General features: G+C 34.5%; 4 protein-coding genes across 5 annotated transcripts; 1 reads left to right on the top strand and 3 right to left on the bottom strand.

The window, feature by feature from the left end:
- Positions 1-238: 238 nt before the first annotated feature.
- On the bottom strand, positions 239-5,955 carry LOC111311693 (uncharacterized). Of its 2 annotated transcripts, none has more exons than XM_089758989.1 (10): positions 5,707-5,955; positions 5,313-5,591; positions 4,704-5,126; positions 4,173-4,326; positions 3,846-4,087; positions 2,395-3,332; positions 1,972-2,309; positions 1,491-1,748; positions 1,190-1,395; positions 239-1,084 (listed from the first exon to the last, which is right to left on the bottom strand). In XM_089758989.1, exons 2-10 carry the CDS (start codon positions 5,571-5,573, stop codon positions 374-376), a joined length of 3,531 nt encoding a protein of 1,176 aa, XP_089615115.1. In that variant the 5' UTR covers positions 5,574-5,591; positions 5,707-5,955; the 3' UTR covers positions 239-373. The 2 variants fall into 2 exon arrangements, with proteins under 2 accessions (XP_089615115.1, XP_022767041.2); XM_022911306.2 differs by having other exon boundaries at positions 5,313-5,627; positions 5,744-5,955.
- Positions 5,956-6,094: 139 nt separating this feature from the next.
- On the bottom strand, positions 6,095-9,375 carry LOC111311695 (uncharacterized). Its single transcript, XM_022911308.2, has 3 exons — positions 8,874-9,375; positions 6,988-7,041; positions 6,095-6,504 (listed from the first exon to the last, which is right to left on the bottom strand). Exons 1-3 carry the CDS (start codon positions 9,351-9,353, stop codon positions 6,271-6,273), a joined length of 768 nt encoding a protein of 255 aa, XP_022767043.2. The 5' UTR covers positions 9,354-9,375; the 3' UTR covers positions 6,095-6,270.
- A 135-nt stretch (positions 9,376-9,510) lies between these two features.
- LOC111311694 (sorting nexin 1-like) lies at positions 9,511-13,608 on the bottom strand. The gene is made up of 11 exons (XM_022911307.2): positions 13,365-13,608; positions 13,112-13,246; positions 12,869-13,004; positions 12,541-12,674; positions 11,814-11,885; positions 11,160-11,319; positions 10,913-11,046; positions 10,684-10,752; positions 10,337-10,416; positions 10,094-10,154; positions 9,511-10,012 (listed from the first exon to the last, which is right to left on the bottom strand). The coding sequence occupies exons 1-11, from the start codon at positions 13,374-13,376 to the stop codon at positions 9,803-9,805; spliced, it is 1,203 nt and encodes a 400-aa protein (XP_022767042.1). The 5' UTR covers positions 13,377-13,608; the 3' UTR covers positions 9,511-9,802.
- Positions 13,609-14,710: 1,102 nt separating this feature from the next.
- Positions 14,711-15,456, top strand: LOC111311692 (protein S40-7-like). Its single transcript, XM_089758980.1, has one exon. It carries the CDS (start codon positions 14,785-14,787, stop codon positions 15,364-15,366), a length of 582 nt encoding a protein of 193 aa, XP_089615106.1. The 5' UTR covers positions 14,711-14,784; the 3' UTR covers positions 15,367-15,456.
- Positions 15,457-17,430: the final 1,974 nt, after the last annotated feature.

The raw sequence follows: 17,430 nt of genomic DNA, 5'->3' as shown, positions 1-17,430 counted from the left end.
GGTTATCCGTTAACATCAGTTTGGCTCTTAAATTGATATATAAATATAAAAAATTTTATTATATTATATTAGCTGATAATAATAATTAAATATTAATTTAAAAAACCTTTTGTATTCAATTTAGATGTATTTTTCCCAAAAAAATTAAAATAATTTATGGTAGGAAAATTGTTTCATCTGCTTAATCATTTTATAATTAAAGTCATTCTTTTGATAAAATGATGACTATGAGTTGAAGTCCATATATAAAATTTTGATAATTGTTTATATATAAATTCAACATGAAAATTTATAAAATGGCATCATGAAGGATTACAATGAAGATGTACAGAACTTGAAAACATCAACATTCCATTTTATGGTAGTGGAAATATCATATGAATGATGATAACAAGAAGGAGACAAAAAATAAAACCAAGAAAACAACCACCGGCGGTGAAAACCAACAGCTTTCAGATCCTTGGTAAAGATCAGCAGCCCATACCAAGGCTTCTTTGCTGTATTTCTTTTCCTGGGAAATCGTCACAACGTTTTTCCCTTGTTCAGATAACCTTATGTGAGATAAAATGTGAGGGAAAACTTCTTTAGAAGACTCTTCACCAATCAGCAAATCTGAATGCCCAAAACCATCCACAACAACCCTTTCATGTCTAAAATTAGGTTGATGCAACTTCACATACTTGTTAGCTAGAAAAGAGGTCTCTGGAGTCACAAGAAGACTTCGTCCGCCAGAGACGTATAGCGTTGAGAGGGCCATTCTCTCTGGATGAATCAAATATGAGTTATTTCCCTTGCTATCCACAATGAATCCAGACTTGCAGATTTTCCTAAGGTGAGAAAAGGCGGCCATGGGAAGCTTTGTTGTGCTTTGCTTGTTTAACCAACGGTGTATTGTAGGGGTAACATTTTGATGCCAGAATGTGTTGCCAAATATGCCAGAAAAGACCTCACATTCATTGCAAGTGCATCTCTCATAGCGAGGTATCCAACGGGCTATAGACATTAGAAGCAGATGTCCCAAACTGGCCTTTGATGTCTCTAACAGAGTCAGGATTTTGTTCTTGCCCAGCAAAGCCATTGACATCTGCAGGTTGGCTTGAGTTAGAGGGAAGTATAAGGCTCAAGCAATATCAAGTTGACATTAATTTGCGCAAAACCATATAATTTATTCATAAAAATGAAAACTCACAGGGACCAAGGGAAGCCACATTTTGACTGTGGCTAGAGTAGTAAGCTTGAAGAACATTGAAGAGTTAATGCAGCACAAAGAAGCAATTTGAGTTGTAGAGATATGTCCTCCCATGAGAGCTATGTGAATGGACAAGCCTCCAACACAGTGTGCAACTACATGTATCTTCATGCTTGGACCATGGAATTCGCAGATCTTGTCAATTACTGCAACGAAAAGAAGAAAAGAAGGTTGCCACTCAGAAGTCAATTACATCTGTGAGTATCTGATCTCATCTAGAGCTTTTTGTAATTTTTGTTACCAGCAGGTATGTCATATCTTCCAATATCTTCAATAGTGAAGTTGTTTGAGGGATTTAATGCATGCAATCTTGGTTGGAGTAACCATATTTCATGCCCTTCTGCCAGTAAAGTCCTGATTAAATCATTTGGTTCTGTTGGCAGACAGAAACTCTCAGTGGAATACCCATTAAGTAGAAGAACTGGGTGCTTTTGTTCCTTGAAATTCCATCTACCTTGACCGCAGTTCCACTGCCTACAGCTGATGATACATCCATCTTCTGCATCATATATAGTAAGTAATGAAAATTAAATTTATAACCTGTTCACAGAAAAATAAAATAAAACAAAAAACCAAAAAATCATAATCTTCAGTGTATTATTATTATTTTTTAATCAAACTGACACTGTTTAAGGATCATTTTCCTCACTCGTATCACTTGCAAGTAAGATCCAGTTGTAACTTCTAAGGATCTTTGACAACAAGTTCAGATTCCTGCCTACCTGTTTTTATTTCATGGCAAGTGCTCGCTGGATAAGAATTGTTGTAAGAATCTGTCAGCTCATTTTGACTTTCTTGTGGCATTTGTAAAATATAGGTTCTAAGGAGATTCAATGAGAAAAGCTGAATAAATCTTCCTTTTCCATTTCCTTCAAGTTTCAATAGGCTTTTCAGTAGTTCAATCATGGAAATTTTAAGCTCTCCTTTCAAGTTCAATCCTACATCACCAGCAAAGTAGCCAGCAAGCCTTTTGAAGGTCACGTACAATGTTGTTGTCTCCCTCCAAGAATATAGTGCAAAAAGATAAGGATTCATTATCTTCTTTCCCTCAAGAATATATCTGCATTTGATTAACCTTATAAATTTTCTAGGAAAAAAAAAAAAAGAAAGAGTTAAGAGGAATGCAAATGGATGCCCTATTGTACCTTGAACCAGAGGCAGCAGCAAGGAGAAGGCGGTAATGCATATATCGTGTGTAAGGGGTTCTGTAATCTACCTCAAACATGTGTACTTTCCCATCTATAACGTACAACTTATCCTTCTCAATGGCACTGAAGACAACATAACCACCAACTTTCCCTTTTAAAGTTGGATGAAGTTTTCTCATAATCCAATTCCAATCATCACGGTTGTTATGATTCTGCAAGTATATCTTCATTTTGAGAGAAGCTGTGCATGGCATACCCCCTATATAGCCTCTCATTGTTTCTTTGACAGACACATATGATGTCTCACTGCTCTTTAAATTATCATATCTTTCTGTATATGGATTTTGGTCAACCACTTTAGAAATGCAATCTGTACAACTTTGATTTTTATGCTTGAGAATATCCTTCACAAGGTGCTTACTTACATGCTCAGCAGCTGCTGCAATAGTAAGGCAGGGGTTTACACTGACAGAACATGGAATTAGAGAAGCATCACAAACATAGAGGCCCTGATGCACAAGACCAGGAGCCTCTGGATCAAAAACCTGACCATTTGGATTACAAACACCATCTGAAGAATCTGGTGATGCATTGCACCCACCAAGCAGATGTACTGACGTGCTTCGGTACGTCGACATGAAGAGAATTCCACCTAATTTCTTGGTAATCTTTTGAAAGACCTCAAATTTTCGTGGAAGTAAAGGGTCATGGGGTGGACTGAAGCAAATTTTATTTGTTTCCTTTTCTAATATAATTTTCCCATCACTCTTGTCATGTCCCATTGCGAGGAGCACCATTGCTTGGCTTGACTTAGAACCTAGGAGATGCTTCAGTTTATCTATAATACCATGAAAGAACCAGTAACCAGACGGCCATCCAAATGTAGCAATCCCTTTAAACAACATGCAAGGATAAGCTGTAGGAAATACAGCACTCTGCACCAAAAAAAGGTCAATGAATGAATGAAAGGAGGAGATAAAGAAGAAAGAAAATCTTGTTTCAGAAGAGTCTAGATTACAAATATTCACAAACAGCTCTTTTCCTGATGAAATAAATGAGGTGCCAGTACAAACCAATAAAAATGCCTAACTTGAAACTACCAGTGAAATGACAAGTCAAAAGGGTATGAATAATGATGCAGCCAGTGCATAATTTATTATTACTGCAAATGAGTGAATAGGGTGTAAACGAACATGTTCACGGACAAGTCAAAAGGCTTTGTTCGTTTACACCATAGAGGGAAACCATTTCTAGATGGTTGTATTGAAACCAATAATGCCCATCTAGACCACATGATCCTACACTCCTGCGGCATTTTTTTATTAGGAAAACCTTTTGCTTTCTCTACAAAGCCAATAAGACAGTCAAGTGCCAGTGCCATGACAGGAGTTAAATTCTAATGCGGAATAAACACAAGTCAAGTTTCTCTGCAAAGCAAAACCTTGAACCTGGATTGTGAAACCCAATGAAGAAGAGTAAGATGAAGAGATGGATGGCCCAGGCCGTGCTTGAATAGGTGTCTTTGACAGTTGCTTTCTGTCTAGTCCATAAGCATTCAAAGGTCCAGTGCTTCCAGCAAGATAAGCAACAGTATTTCCATTACAGCTGAATCCAGACCCAAGTGCCTCCGAGAGTTTTAATCCTCTCATTTGTGATTTGAGAAGTATTGCAGTTGTGCCGAAAACTCCCGCTGTGGAAAATGAAATTTAAGCTTCCAGACGGTTTTGAAAACAAAATTTGAAGGTATATCTAATAATTTCACCATTGCTTTATACCTGACAGGATCACAAAATCAGCTTTTATATTATCGATCTCATTTAAGTAAACAAGCCACCTTCTTTTTCCACCAATTTCACCTTTTTGGGCTGTTTCATATGGATTTTTAACCACATACTGAACTTGACACTCTGTTTTAACAATACATCCTGCCTGCATCACAAAAAGTTCTAATTTTATCTGAAATGAATGAGAATATGGGTACATTTGGACATGATGTTGACTGTTCCAGGCTTTTATAAGATATGAAAAAACAAAGTATTATCTATAATGAACCCATTACAAGAATTCAGACTATCATCATCATAAACAATTATCAAGAATCAAGCTTCAGATTCAACAAAGTAAAAACCTTCTAAATAGGCCAGCTGACCTACACTTATTGTCTTTTGGCATGTATTTGAATTGTTCAGCTTGAAAACATAAAAGCAGCTGAATGCATCACAGTCAAGAATAATAATGCAACCAGAGTAAAAAAAAGAAATAAACCTGTTAAACGAAAACAATGTATCAAGTTAAAGAGAATATGCCTGAATTGCTGATGCAAGATAATTTTTGTCAGTAGAATTCTTGGCATTGTAAGGACACCCAGCAAGACAGTTTCCACAGGCTTTGCAGGTATCCAGATTCTGATGCTTCGGTAATCTGGATGGGGAGTCTTCAAGATCAAAATTCATGCTTAACTTTATTGAGTCCTGAACCATTTCTTCTACCTCTCCCACATCTATTTCTTTCATAATTTTGGCAATGGGGAACTGAATGGGAACACTCTGTATTCTCATCATAGTAGCGGCAGAAGCTTCACAACTACCCCAGTCCCATTCCCATTCCTTTGGCCATTTTGAATTTCTTCGAGTTTGAACTGGGGTTGGCAACATTACTCCTGCATTCACTAGTGACCCCCCACCAAGTCCACAAGCCACTGCTGCCAGTGAATCATTTTGTTCATAAACCTATAATTTCATTCATAAATGATCACAATTTTATTCATATTATAGTTAAAGCAAAATATGACTTTAAAATCAGGTTTCAAAGCCACGAAATAACAATGAAAATGACTGTCTGCCCGATGTACAGGTACATAATCTTTCTTTAAAATATCCTCAAATAATTTATGTTGCGTGAAATGGGAGATAGACCTGAAATAAAGCATCCTTTGGGCCAAAGCTGACACCCAAGTTCTGACTCTCCATCCTCACAGCTGACATGATCTTGAAACTGTCTGTTGGAAAATCCTTAGCTTCCCACTTTCGTCCCTTCTCAACCAGGCATACCTTGACTCCTGCCAATGACAACCGACAAGCAGCAACAGAACCACCATATCCAGACCCCACAACAACAGCATCATATCCATCTTCTTCATAAAAAATCATTTGTTTTGAATCTGCTGGTTTCTCCATTTTCTTTGAAACCCAGAACTGAAAGTTTCAGGACCTTCGAATGATATCTATTGGCTTATCTCATGAACAATGAAAAGAACACAAGGAGTACTTCAATTTCATATTCAATTAATTTAAAGAATAAAAACTGAACCTGAGGAAGTAACTAGCTGTAGAATTTTGTTCTTTACCGTATATTTTGTTCAAGGAGAGCTATAACATCATCGTTTCTGCGTGAAGAATCCAAATGCATTCACAATGAGACATTGGAGTTAGGAATATCACCTAGACCTATGCTCATTGGCAATTAATTAAATTTCTTTACAGATTCAAAGAACAAGCAAATGATAGAACATGTTTCTTTCTTGTCAACCAATTTGGAAGTATGTAAATCATTGTAACAGACAAGCATTTTCCACTAGTTGTTAACAGCATATAGAACAGCAGATACCATTGTTGAATTAATCTATTGCGCGGCATTTCCACAAAAAAAAAAAAAAGAAAGCATAAAATTTTTATGTGTATCTTCGAAAGTATGAACATAAAATAAACATGAGACTGGACTAAGATCTATTGATAATGAAGAACTATTAAGTTTATAATATTTCTTTATACTAGAAATAGAGTGTTTAATCTATCTAGGAAAGAGAGAAAAAGGTGGCACGTGGAGGGGGGAGGGTATGGGGAAATAGTGCTACATATCAAACAAAAATCTTGCTCAAACCCTAGCGATTTCAACTGACTTCTGCAGGGCTTGAAGAAGACTTCTCATGATCCTTGGCTCACCAGGGGGAGACTGATCTTTTAAGGGTCCATTTCTTATTGCTCGAAAAATTGGACCTGAACCATCTGTTGCTGGGAAGACTAAGCAATCTATATACACCAGAACTTCAGTCTTTCCATCTCCAATTGTAATAAAACCAAGTCTAGCTCCGCCTGGTATTTTATCTATCTGTATGAACAAAAGTGAAGGAACATTTAAGGCCATTAAGAGTTATTACTTCATTGTCCCTCTCATGCGTTGTATTTTTTTCTCAAACAGAGCAATAAGCAAACAATATCCAATAAGAATCCCCAAGTTCAGAATAATGTCATAAATTAATATGTACTAGTTAAAGTAATCCATAAATATAATGATCCACTAAAATGGATAAGACTCAAGGCAAATGCAAGGCTTATGCACCAATATGATATAGTTAGGTCAACAAATATAATGTTCCACCTAAAATCTTCCAGGTCTTGCGCAAATATACAAATACATGCAGATGAACTTTTAACTAAGGTCAGTAGTCTGTGTCACCTAGGATGATCTTATTTATACATGGTTTTGATGGATATGAGCCGATGGCTACTGGTGAATAGACAAAATCCCATGAACATATGTATATGGCCAATTGTCTAAAACTTTAAGGTAACATGAATTCTAATGACAAACCTTCAAAGGTACAGGAAGTGGCAGGTTAGCTCCTTGGCACAGGCTATTCGCCCACTGTACAGAAACAAAGAAAAAAAATAGGCAAAAATCAAACACTCTGATAGAACAGGCAACTTAGCGGGAATTGAGATTTAAAGACACATCTTAAAGCATGAAGTTGGAGGTTTCTGTTTAACTTTTTTTATAGCGTTACTTTCCAATCTGTTTCTTGTTAGTTTTAATATGTTTTTCAGCTTTTGCTTTCTGTCTGCGGTCAGCTTGTATAATTTGGCAGCTTGTATAGTATGTAGCAGAAATTGCAGCTGCTCTTGCCGGCTGGATCAAGATTCTCTAGGATTCCTTATCAGGGACAAATATTTTAACTTATTCCGGCTGGATAAGATTCTCTAGGATTACTTATCAAGGACAAATATTTTAACTTAATTTATTAAATTTTTTATTGAAATACAAATTAATATAAAAACTTCCAAATAAAATTAATGCGTATAATAATTTTTTATATCATAAATACAATATTTACATCGCTAAAATTAATTATATAATTATTGGCTAATACAACTTAAGCATCACATACACATACATATAAATATGTATATATATTAATTTAATAAAATTTTATAGACTTATAGAATTCTTAAAGACAGATATAACATGTGAAAAAATAAAAATTAAAAATGTTCAATTTTATCATCTACATATTTCTTATTCATTATAACATTAAAAATAACAAATACCTATTTCCTTATATATAATGAAAACAACATTTTCTTACATGCAATGAAAACAAGGAAGACGTGATACTAAAAGATTTTTTTTTATTTTTTATTTTTATTAATTCACACTTTATATGTTATTATATGTATTCTAAAAGTTCTTTATTTATTTTCTTACAAAATTAATATATATTGTAATGAAATTGCTTACCACCCAAAGTATAAATATTTAATTTTTTAAAAATAAATTGTGCAATTACTAGATAAATAATAAAAAATTTTCTTATTATGAACCTCAATTAGTGGGGCAACTGCCCCCAAAACCCCTTACGTAGATCCGTCCATGGTTCCGGAAGGTAATCTTTATTTATCGAAGAACACGGGTAACTGATAAAAATTTGCAACGTGATTTAATGAGTTCCTTTTGTTGCATCACTTTGAAAACATTGAAAGAAAGTGGACAGAAACATCATTGTTAGGAAGAACCGGAAAAAGGTCAATAATTCAGCCAAAAAAAAAAAACTCAACTCTTTCATAATTTTATCATCATAAAATTTTAAAAATAGTACTACTAAATTCCAGCCTTTTCTCTTCACATTTCAGTTTTTTTTTTTATTTATAAATAAAATTATTTAATTATCCTTTCTCTTGCATATAAATTTTAAAAATAAATTTTCGAAAAATTATAAATCTTTTTGAAAATGAATTTATAAAAAATCATATAATTTTTCAAAAATTTATTTTTTGAAAATTATAAATTTTTTCAAAAATAAATTTTTGAAAAGTTCAATTTTCGAAACGATTTGACTTTTAGAAAAAATTATGACTTTTTCAAAAATTTATTTTCAAAAAATCATAAATCTTTGTAAAGTTATGAGCAATATAATTAAATAATTTTAATTACAAAATTTTTTAAAAAAAATGAAATGTGAAGAAAAAAATGGGATATATTTAACGGCACTCTTTAAAAAAAAACTAATTTTGATCTTTTTATTATTATTTTTGCAATCAAATTATGGAAAAAGAAAATATACCCTTCTAGAAGGAAGGCTTGTCGTTAACAGCCAGACGCCAAAGCCAACCGAGCTATTCCAGTTTTGTTGACATAAGAAGCGTATAAAGTTTTATAAAATAAAATTAAATCAACAAATGCTCGTAGAAAATGCGAACTACCTGAAACAGCAAGGTTTCAAATCTCTGAAGATCAGTATTGGAAGGCAATCTCATGGTACCAAGCGATACTCCATCTTCTGGGTCATCGGCAGCAGGCATAATGTCATCTTTTCCTGGGGAGGCCTTGCCCACTAACTTTACAATCAGGTTTCGGTGACGGTGGCCGTAATATCCACTCAGCTTCGACGACCGTTGCTTTTTGTCCTTGACGAATACTACAGGCAATGAGGAAATACCCCTCGCCATTGGGTAAGAGAGTTGCACAGGCGGAATGGCGCCAGAAGCGTGGAGGGGCTGCCTCAAAGCGCTGGCCATTAGAGAAGTTTGAAAAGAGAAGTGCCCAAGAGAAATTCGGATAAGAATAAAGATACATGTAGTGGTTTTTTTTTTTTTTCTTCTCTTTTGGGTAAAGCATTTAAGAGGTGGAGAGTGGCTCATCAAGTCATCATCATATTCCTGCATGACATGATATGTCAGCATAATAACATTGCAATTGTCCGGTTTTCTCTTTTTCCAATTTCACTCGCGGTTAAAAAACAATTTCTCTACCTCCACTCTACTTTGCAAGATCAATCCCATTCACAAGGAAGAGAAATCCAGTTCCATATCAGAAAAAGGTTAAAAAAACATGAACCGATTCAGTAATTCGCACTGTAAATCTAACTGTAACTATGAAAAGAAGGATGAATTACACGTGAAACGTTTTTTTTCTTTTTTCTCAGTTTGTTCTATGAAAGATTTGATCATTGACTCACATTCACTCAGTTTAGAATTTGTACGAGTAAAACCTAGTCAATGCATCGAAAACAACCATAACTCGTACAACATGGAATGGCACATAGCAAGCGCTACCCTGCCATTCCTTAAATCTCATAACCACCCAGGTAAGCAATATGTTTGATGATGAATGATTACTATTCCTTCATTCATTACGCAGAGGAGCAAGCTTCAAGCTTAGGAAGGAGACTTCGCCAGGCATCTGCAGTGCTATTTGCCAATCGAGCCTGCCCCTTTGCAAATTCATGAAAAGCAATCCCCATGTCTTGTGTTTTCTGTTCCTGAAAACGTACTATCTCTTCATTCATCAGTCGCACAATTGTCTCAAATCTTCTTGTCGCCTCCTCACTCTCTGCCTTCAACTGCAATCAACTTATGTTAGCAGAGACAAAAGCAATAAGAGCTCAATAAGAATACAGTGAAAGCTTGGATAAATGACATGCCTCCTTGTACTCATGCTCAGCTTCTCCCACCCTATCAGAGCGTGTTAGCATGAGCTTGTCACTGCAAACAATACACAATCTCAAATTATAAACCCAATTAGGAAATAAAACTTGTAAAGGTCAAAATAAGCTGATTGTTTGCAATACCAAAGCATCATGCAAAGCGGCAACAGCTAATAGCAACATTAGATAGCAAAAAAAAGGGGGAAAAAAGGCATAAAATATGGATGACCAGAAGCATACAGATTTATCTCCTTCAATTTTATTGTTTCAGCTAGTTCACACTGTTGCCTGAATGCATTAGCTCTCTCTCCTATTGTGGCCTGTTATGAAACACAAATGCAAGAGGATCATTTATGAAATTGTCATAAACCTTCCACTTCAATGTTATCAGCACATAAGATGAAAAGGGAGCTCGGGTTGGAAGAAGTATTTCCATCAATAATTCCACAATATCATTACTTACCCAGTTAATTATTTTCAGTATTATAGGTAAAACAAATAATTCATTATTTTCTTCAAGGAAAACTATTCTTGCTATTAATACCTATCAGTCATCAAACATTACAAAAGACAGCAGCCCAACTCACCTTTATTGACTGAACAGCACGAACATAATCCTTCAAGGGTTCTTCAAAATTCATCAAGAGTTGATGGGCCTGCAGTTAATTCAAATATTGTGAAAATGAAATGTCACCCATATGAACCACTTACCATAGAAAAGTTTGGGCATCACATACTAGGCCACAATCATGCATGCCTTCAAGGCTACAAAACAAACTACCAAAGGAAAAGGCTCAGCCTTAAAAGAGAACCTACCTCCCTCTGCAGCTTAACTGATAACGTCTCAGATTTAGCCCCGAGTTCGGAAAATGCCTTTCCAAGAGCTTGTTCTTCACAAGCACCAAGAAGCTTGGCTGCCTTACCAAAATCCGATAGTGATTGCCCCAACTCTGAGAAAAGACAGAAATATTTGTTCAATCGTATTCAAACCAAAAGGAGATAACCACTGAGAAAGATATAAACAAGAAGCATAAAGTGTTCAGAGCCTCAAAATCCTCATTACCTCTGTGTCTCTTTACAAGACGATATGCATGCTTCTGAGCTTCAGCCAAATGATTTTCAAGCTCAAAAATGTAGTGTTTAAGCTTCTCATATTCAGGATTTGATTCTTCAACAGGTTTTTCCTTTCCAAGAACAACATCGCTCACCTTAGTCTGTACATCCTGTTAAATTTATAGACAAGTTAATGCAAGGTTAAATAACATAATAATTTCAATACAATAAACATTGCATATTCAAGCCTGAGAAACCAGCTTCAATAGAATGAAACATAAAATCAGCCAAATATTACACAATAAAGCGGTAAAAGAGGGATATCAAGTACTTATAAAAGCAGGTACTAATTTCCCTATGAGATTCAGATAAGAAGCAACAAGTTACCTATGACAGATTTAAAAGTTCTGTTAGAGGTCTTCTTACCTAAAATCGTGGGTCAAATAACCATGTTAAATTTGTAGGAGGAATTTATTAACATGTTATGGAAAGAACTATTGTTTTTACTTATTCACCAATCAAATTATCTACCAGAGAAGAAATATTCAAGTAAAAGTTTTTGGACATCTCATTAATCAGTAGACATTTTATTTGCATCAGTCCACCATATTGTAATTCCAGTGACATCCTAACAAATTATCAAAGTCCTGAAGAACTTATTTACCTTGAACATTTGCATCAAATCAGCTGGCTTCTTAAAAATACCAGTCTCTTGAGATCTCAGTCTCTCCATTGTCTGAAAAGTAACCAAAGTTAACATCAAATTTTTATCCTCAAAAAAAATATCAAATACACAAAATTGGAACATAAAAGTGGTCAGAAATTTGTGAAATTTGTCACCAATTGTCCAGAGTACAAGATAATTTACATTTGTAAGCATGACTAGTTCCAGCATGAACAAGTAGACAGGTGCTTGCTCAAGCAACTAAAATCATAATGCTTCCTTATCAACATATATTACCGAAAAGAATCCTTAATGCAGCACAGTCCTGGATGGAGTAAGAGTGCTGGTCTCTTGGATAACAGTTCTTGTAGAAATGCAAATCAAATGTGTCCAAGGGAATCAAAGAGCTGAACATTGTATTGAAGAAAAAAATGAACAATTTTCTTATCCCCCCCTTCAAAGAAATTTTTTAAATGTATAATTTATCAAGACAATTTTGTATTATAACGGTACAATGTTCCTTTCACTGGGCAATTTTTTAGAACAGTAGGCTCCATATTTATATTTAATAATAAGCTTATGAACCTTAAATGCAAATTCACAATTAGCTATAACACTCAACATAAGAAAAATCCTAAAGGGACGATCTGATTATTATAAATTGAACATGAACAAAAAAAAAAAAAAAAGAAACACCACTCGATGCAACAAACCCTAAATGCATCACCTCCTCATCTGCCTGCAGAAAAGTTCTAAGATCATCACTCTGTTGAAGCTCATTATGAGAAGCAATCCGATTAACAAACACATCCAATGCTTGACGTCTCATCTCAATAAATTCAGCACTAAATCGAAACTTCTCTGCAACAGCCATAACAAAAACTTATATTATTACTTCATAGTTCATACACAAGCCTACACATTTAACCACAGATGCATTCAAAATTACTCAAAAACAAGCAATATTACAATCGAAAACGCATTGATCATAAAATCATTGCTATAAAACAATCAAAATTAAGGAAAAATAATTAAAAAATGTTGAATTTGTTTACCTACAGCGCTCTTCTCGGGAAGAGGAGGAATGAAAATGCCTTTGTACTTCTCGAAAAGGCGATCACGTAACCAAACAAAGTCACTGTAACGCCTAATAACAATCTTTTCCGGCCCTTGGTATTCTGGGAAATTGGTCTGTCCAAACATTGGAATTACCCCCAAAAAAATCCAAAATTTTTATTAGCAACAAAAAAATAAAAAGAAAGAAAGAGGAAATCATTTTGGTTATTAGCAACGATTACCTTGGTGATGACACGATAGGATATGTAAGCTTGGACGCCATTGCCTAATTTAACGGGATCCGTAACGGAAACTGATAGAAACGGCTGCGACGATGGAGATCTAGGGCTTTGCGACGATCCCGATAAGCTTCTTTGCTGCTCCATTTTTCACACGACCACAAAAAATAATAATCATAATAATAATAATAACAATCCAAAAGCCGAAAATCAAACAAAAAAGACGAAGGGTAAGTAATGGCAGAGCTGTAATTACCGCAATAATCATGGTTTATTCAGAATCCTGGAGTCCGGTGAATGCAGAGGCGTCTTCGTTTTTTTTGGTTCCGCGGTGGTTTATGGGCCAAGAATTGAGATGCTTGAAGAGAAAGAGAGTACTGAGGTCCCCCGTCAACACTCGGCAAGCTATCTCAGAGCCTGGCTCGAGACCAGAGGTTCGAACTTTAGATCAATCTCTGTTTTTCTCCGTGGGGGTTAAAGATATTTTCGTTACTGCTATTATTTTATTTTTATAAACAAATAAATTAAAAATATTAATAAAATGGAGTTTAATTTTCGCCTAAAATTGATTTTATATAGATGAGTTTAAATATATAGTCGTAGGAGGTAATTCTTATAAAAAAAAATAGTAGGAGATAATTTTTACTAGAGAATGTTAATAAGTGGGAGTGTCAAAATTCGATTTTAAATGAATTAATCAATTAAATGATTTAATTTAGTTAATTAATTTATTATTCAGTTAATTTTAGTTAATTATTAAAAATAATTTTAAAAATTTTTAATTTTTAATTAATTTAATTTAAATTTTAAATTAATCAAAATTTTAATCAAAATACAATAAATTATATATATAATTATATATATATTAAATTGCTCATTTCATTTTATGTTTTTAAATTTTTTAACTTAATACTTTAATATTTAAATATTTTTATCTGTTAATTTTATTTAATTTATTTTAAATATAAAATTTTAAAATATAATTTATTTTAATATTTTTTATAATATGAATAATAAAAAATATTAATCCAATTAAAATAATTAATTTTGATAGATTAATTTTTAAAATTATTAAAAATCAAATTTTAATCTTTCTAGAATCAACCTCGTGGGTGAATCATTTGAATTTGGACCAACTTATAGTTTCTTTATTTGAAGCAACGAACAAATATTTAGAAAGAAAATGAAAAAAAAACTAGTAATTTGTTTAGAGAACTTTGACCATCAAAGTATACCAACATCAAACAAATCTTAAATGGGAGAGCATCTTAATTTCTTATCTAATTATTGAGATTAACATGCATATCTAATATCCTTCATTTATTTACTACTACAATAATAATGAAGAGGAATTAATGTCAAACTAAGAATAAAAATTAGTGATTGGCAAGAAGCATTGGACCATAATGGACCCAACTGTAGGCGATAGTCACCACGTTTTCACCCATTTTTCCAGATAAGGCCTTGATAATTGGCTTGTTTAGCCACGTGGTTCCCAAAAAAATACCAGCGGCCTCGTCACCACTTGAAAACGACCCAATGGGCCCCACTCCCACTTAAATCCAAACCCAAGCCTAAGCTCAAAACACCTCTCTTTCTTTTTTTTTTTTTTTATTAGTCCTCCTTATTCCTCCACTCCGCCATATTTTCTGAAATGGTTCGCTGATCATCCTATAATGGATCGCTTCATCGGTGGCACCTCCGCGTCCTCCAACGACGGCGACGAACTCACCGAGGACGATATTTTCTGGACCACCACCGACTTCACCGAACGAAACCACACCCAATCGCCTTCCACCGCCACAACCAATTCCCACAATCGCCGCCCGTCTTTTTCGCAGAGTTCCGGAATCCTCACTGCATTGCTAGAGCCAAATCACTACCAAATCCTCTATAGAAAACCGATAATTCCTTCTTCGTCATCAACCGTCAAGGTGGGACCAACGATCCCTCGGGCAACGTCGCAGGAAAGGGAATATTCTAGAAAATTCCAGCAGCAACAGTCGGCACCGGTGAACGTGCCGCTACTGTCGGTTGCGGTGGCGAGGGAAAGGAATAAGAAGTTTCTGGAAGTTGATTATTACGATGAGGATGGAGAGCAGGAGATGCTGCCACCGCATGAAATCGTGGCCAGGGGTTCGGGAGTGTCACCGAAGACAACTTTCTCAGTGCTTGAAGGCGTAGGGAGGACTTTGAAAGGAAGAGATCTTAGGCAGGTCAGAAATGCAATTTGGCGAAAAACTGGGTTTCTTGATTAAATTTTAGTATATTTTTTTTCATTTTTAATTTATGGGTTTTTGAATTTTGCTAAAGAACTATATTTAAAATTATATATTATTATTTACATATACCATTGAAGGTTACTTGTGTGGTGGAAACATGAAACTGAAACTCAAAGCCTCCATCTAATATTTAATGGTTAATTGTTAATAATTGTGTGGTGCAAAACAAATTTGGTTTTTTGATTCTGAAATTTTTAAGGTGTTTCTATGTTATTGATATGGACAGAAACATAGAAAATTTGGAAAACTGAACTTGGGAATGGATTATTGCTGATTAGACGATGGCCGCAACATGCTATTAGGTCAGCCATACAGAAACATAGAAAATTTGGAAATTTAGGGAATGGATTATTGTTTATTAAACAATGGCCACAACATGATGGATTATTGTTTATTAAACAATGGCCACAACATGTTATTAGGTCAGCCTTACAGAAACATAGAAAATTTGAAAATTTAGGGAATGGATTATTGTTGATTAATCAGTGGCCACAACATGTTGTTAGGTCAGCATACTTATTATCTTCGGTTTTTTTATTTTTATTTTTTTTGTTGTTTTCTGTGAAACAGATTGATCTTTAGTAGTATTTAATCAACGTGAAGACATGAACATTAAATGTTTTCTTATTCAATTATAGGGCAATTTGTTTTGGAGTTTATATTCTATGAAATAAGGACAGACCCTTCTTCATTTGAATATGGAGTTTTTTTGCATGCTAAAGTTGTTTGAAATCTTATTTCCTAAAATCGATTACTTTAAAACTTTATCCTTCCCCTCTTTCTCCTCTGTATAGCAGGATACAAATAAATTAATCAATTAACAATATAACATAAACAGGAACAAATCGAACAAGCAGTCGTGAAATATTAGAAAAATAACAAAATTTTGTTATTATCACAGAAACAAAATCTATGAGGGACTGGAGATGTGTTATGGGGTATGTATCATGGTGTCATGCTTGTACAAATTATGGGTAACAAGAATTAAGTATAGAAACTGACTCTGCCTCTTCAGTTTCCTTAATCACTAAAAGCATCTCCAACAGTCGCCCATATCTTGTCATCTTAATATCACCAAAGCGATTAGAGAAACCATGCACAATAATAAAGAATTGATGTTGAATTACAGTTCTAAGACAAGAATTTTGCAAACGGATTAGTTGGCAAAGAATTGCAATGAACAAGACAGCGGAGTGCAATTTTACTTCAAGCCCACCTACAGATCTTTGCCAAATTCTTTAACTGATATTGTAGGAGTTGCATAATTGCATTCCTCGTCTTATTAAAGATTTTTTTTTCTATTTTTCTCCTTTCCCTTCCACCAAAAGCATAGTTTGTGCTTTTTTTTATCATGTGTCATTTGTTGATAACATAGATTTGACATGGATAAATGTATCGTATTTTGAGAATTAAGTTTAAAGTTTCCTTATTGAGAAATAGGATTAAAGAGCACCTTCCATTAGGTAAAAAGTCTTTCAATACGTGGAGGATTTCTATGGCGACAGCATTATGAGGATCGATCTTGTCATTAGATAATACTCGCAACACGTGTGTGAGGATCGATCTTGTCATAAAACGACATCCATGTAAAAAGATTTAGCTGTGGATCTGTATTCACAGGGTGGTGGGAGGGATCGAAAGGACCCTTCTCCTAATTTAATCAAATAACTCGGTTCAGCTTTACGACTTTAGGCTTTAGGCAGCTTCATTTTATGTAAATTGGTGCTTGACAGCTTGAGTTTCAATATTCCATGTGATTTACCTAATGGATTTTCAAAGACGTTCCAAAGCCAAACTCATTTTGTGGAGTTAATTATAAATGCAAGTTCTATGGGGGCAAAGCGTGAAGCTTCTGAATGGAGCCCCAATTCAAGTTTTCAGGTCAAAACAGGATCTCAAAATTTATCTATATTACAGCAGTTTCGTCTTCTTCTTCTTGAAGCTTATTACTACAAGATTTCAAAGTCAAAAACATTACAAAGACAGCAGCAATATGAAAGAGAAAATTCTTCGACAAGTAGTAAGTAAAAATGTGGATCA

Source organism: Durio zibethinus, chromosome 1 (genome assembly GCF_047325235.1).
Source record: "Durio zibethinus cultivar Kanyao isolate XHJ-2024 chromosome 1, ASM4732523v1, whole genome shotgun sequence".
Lineage (NCBI taxonomy): Eukaryota > Viridiplantae > Streptophyta > Magnoliopsida > Malvales > Malvaceae > Durio > Durio zibethinus.
Note: the sequence above shows the minus strand (reverse complement) of the source record. Positions and strands in the feature narration are given on the sequence as shown.

Excerpts from the sequence above, each read along its gene's own strand:
- LOC111311692 (XM_089758980.1), top strand. The coding sequence starts at position 14,785 with ATGGATCGCTTCATCGGTGGCACCTCCGCGTCCTCCAACGACGGCGAC.
- LOC111311695 (XM_022911308.2), bottom strand. The coding sequence starts at position 9,353 with ATGCTGACATATCATGTCATGCAGGAATATGATGATGACTTGATGAGC. Across the intron at positions 7,042-8,873 it reads TTGAAACCTTGCTGTTTCAG|TGGGCGAATAGCCTGTGCCA; the intron begins GTAGTTCGCATT and ends GTTTCTGTACAG. Across the intron at positions 6,505-6,987 it reads CACTTCCTGTACCTTTGAAG|ATAGATAAAATACCAGGCGG; the intron begins GTTTGTCATTAG and ends TTGTTCATACAG.
- LOC111311694 (XM_022911307.2), bottom strand. Across the intron at positions 13,005-13,111 it reads CCTATCGTGTCATCACCAAG|ACCAATTTCCCAGAATACCA; the intron begins GTAATCGTTGCT and ends ATGTTTGGACAG. Across the intron at positions 10,417-10,683 it reads GTGCTGTTCAGTCAATAAAG|GCCACAATAGGAGAGAGAGC; the intron begins GTGAGTTGGGCT and ends GTTTCATAACAG.
- LOC111311693 (XM_089758989.1), bottom strand. The coding sequence starts at position 5,573 with ATGGAGAAACCAGCAGATTCAAAACAAATGATTTTTTATGAAGAAGAT. Across the intron at positions 4,088-4,172 it reads TGATTTTGTGATCCTGTCAG|CGGGAGTTTTCGGCACAACT; the intron begins GTATAAAGCAAT and ends CATTTTCCACAG. Across the intron at positions 2,310-2,394 it reads GCTGCTGCCTCTGGTTCAAG|ATATATTCTTGAGGGAAAGA; the intron begins GTACAATAGGGC and ends AATCAAATGCAG.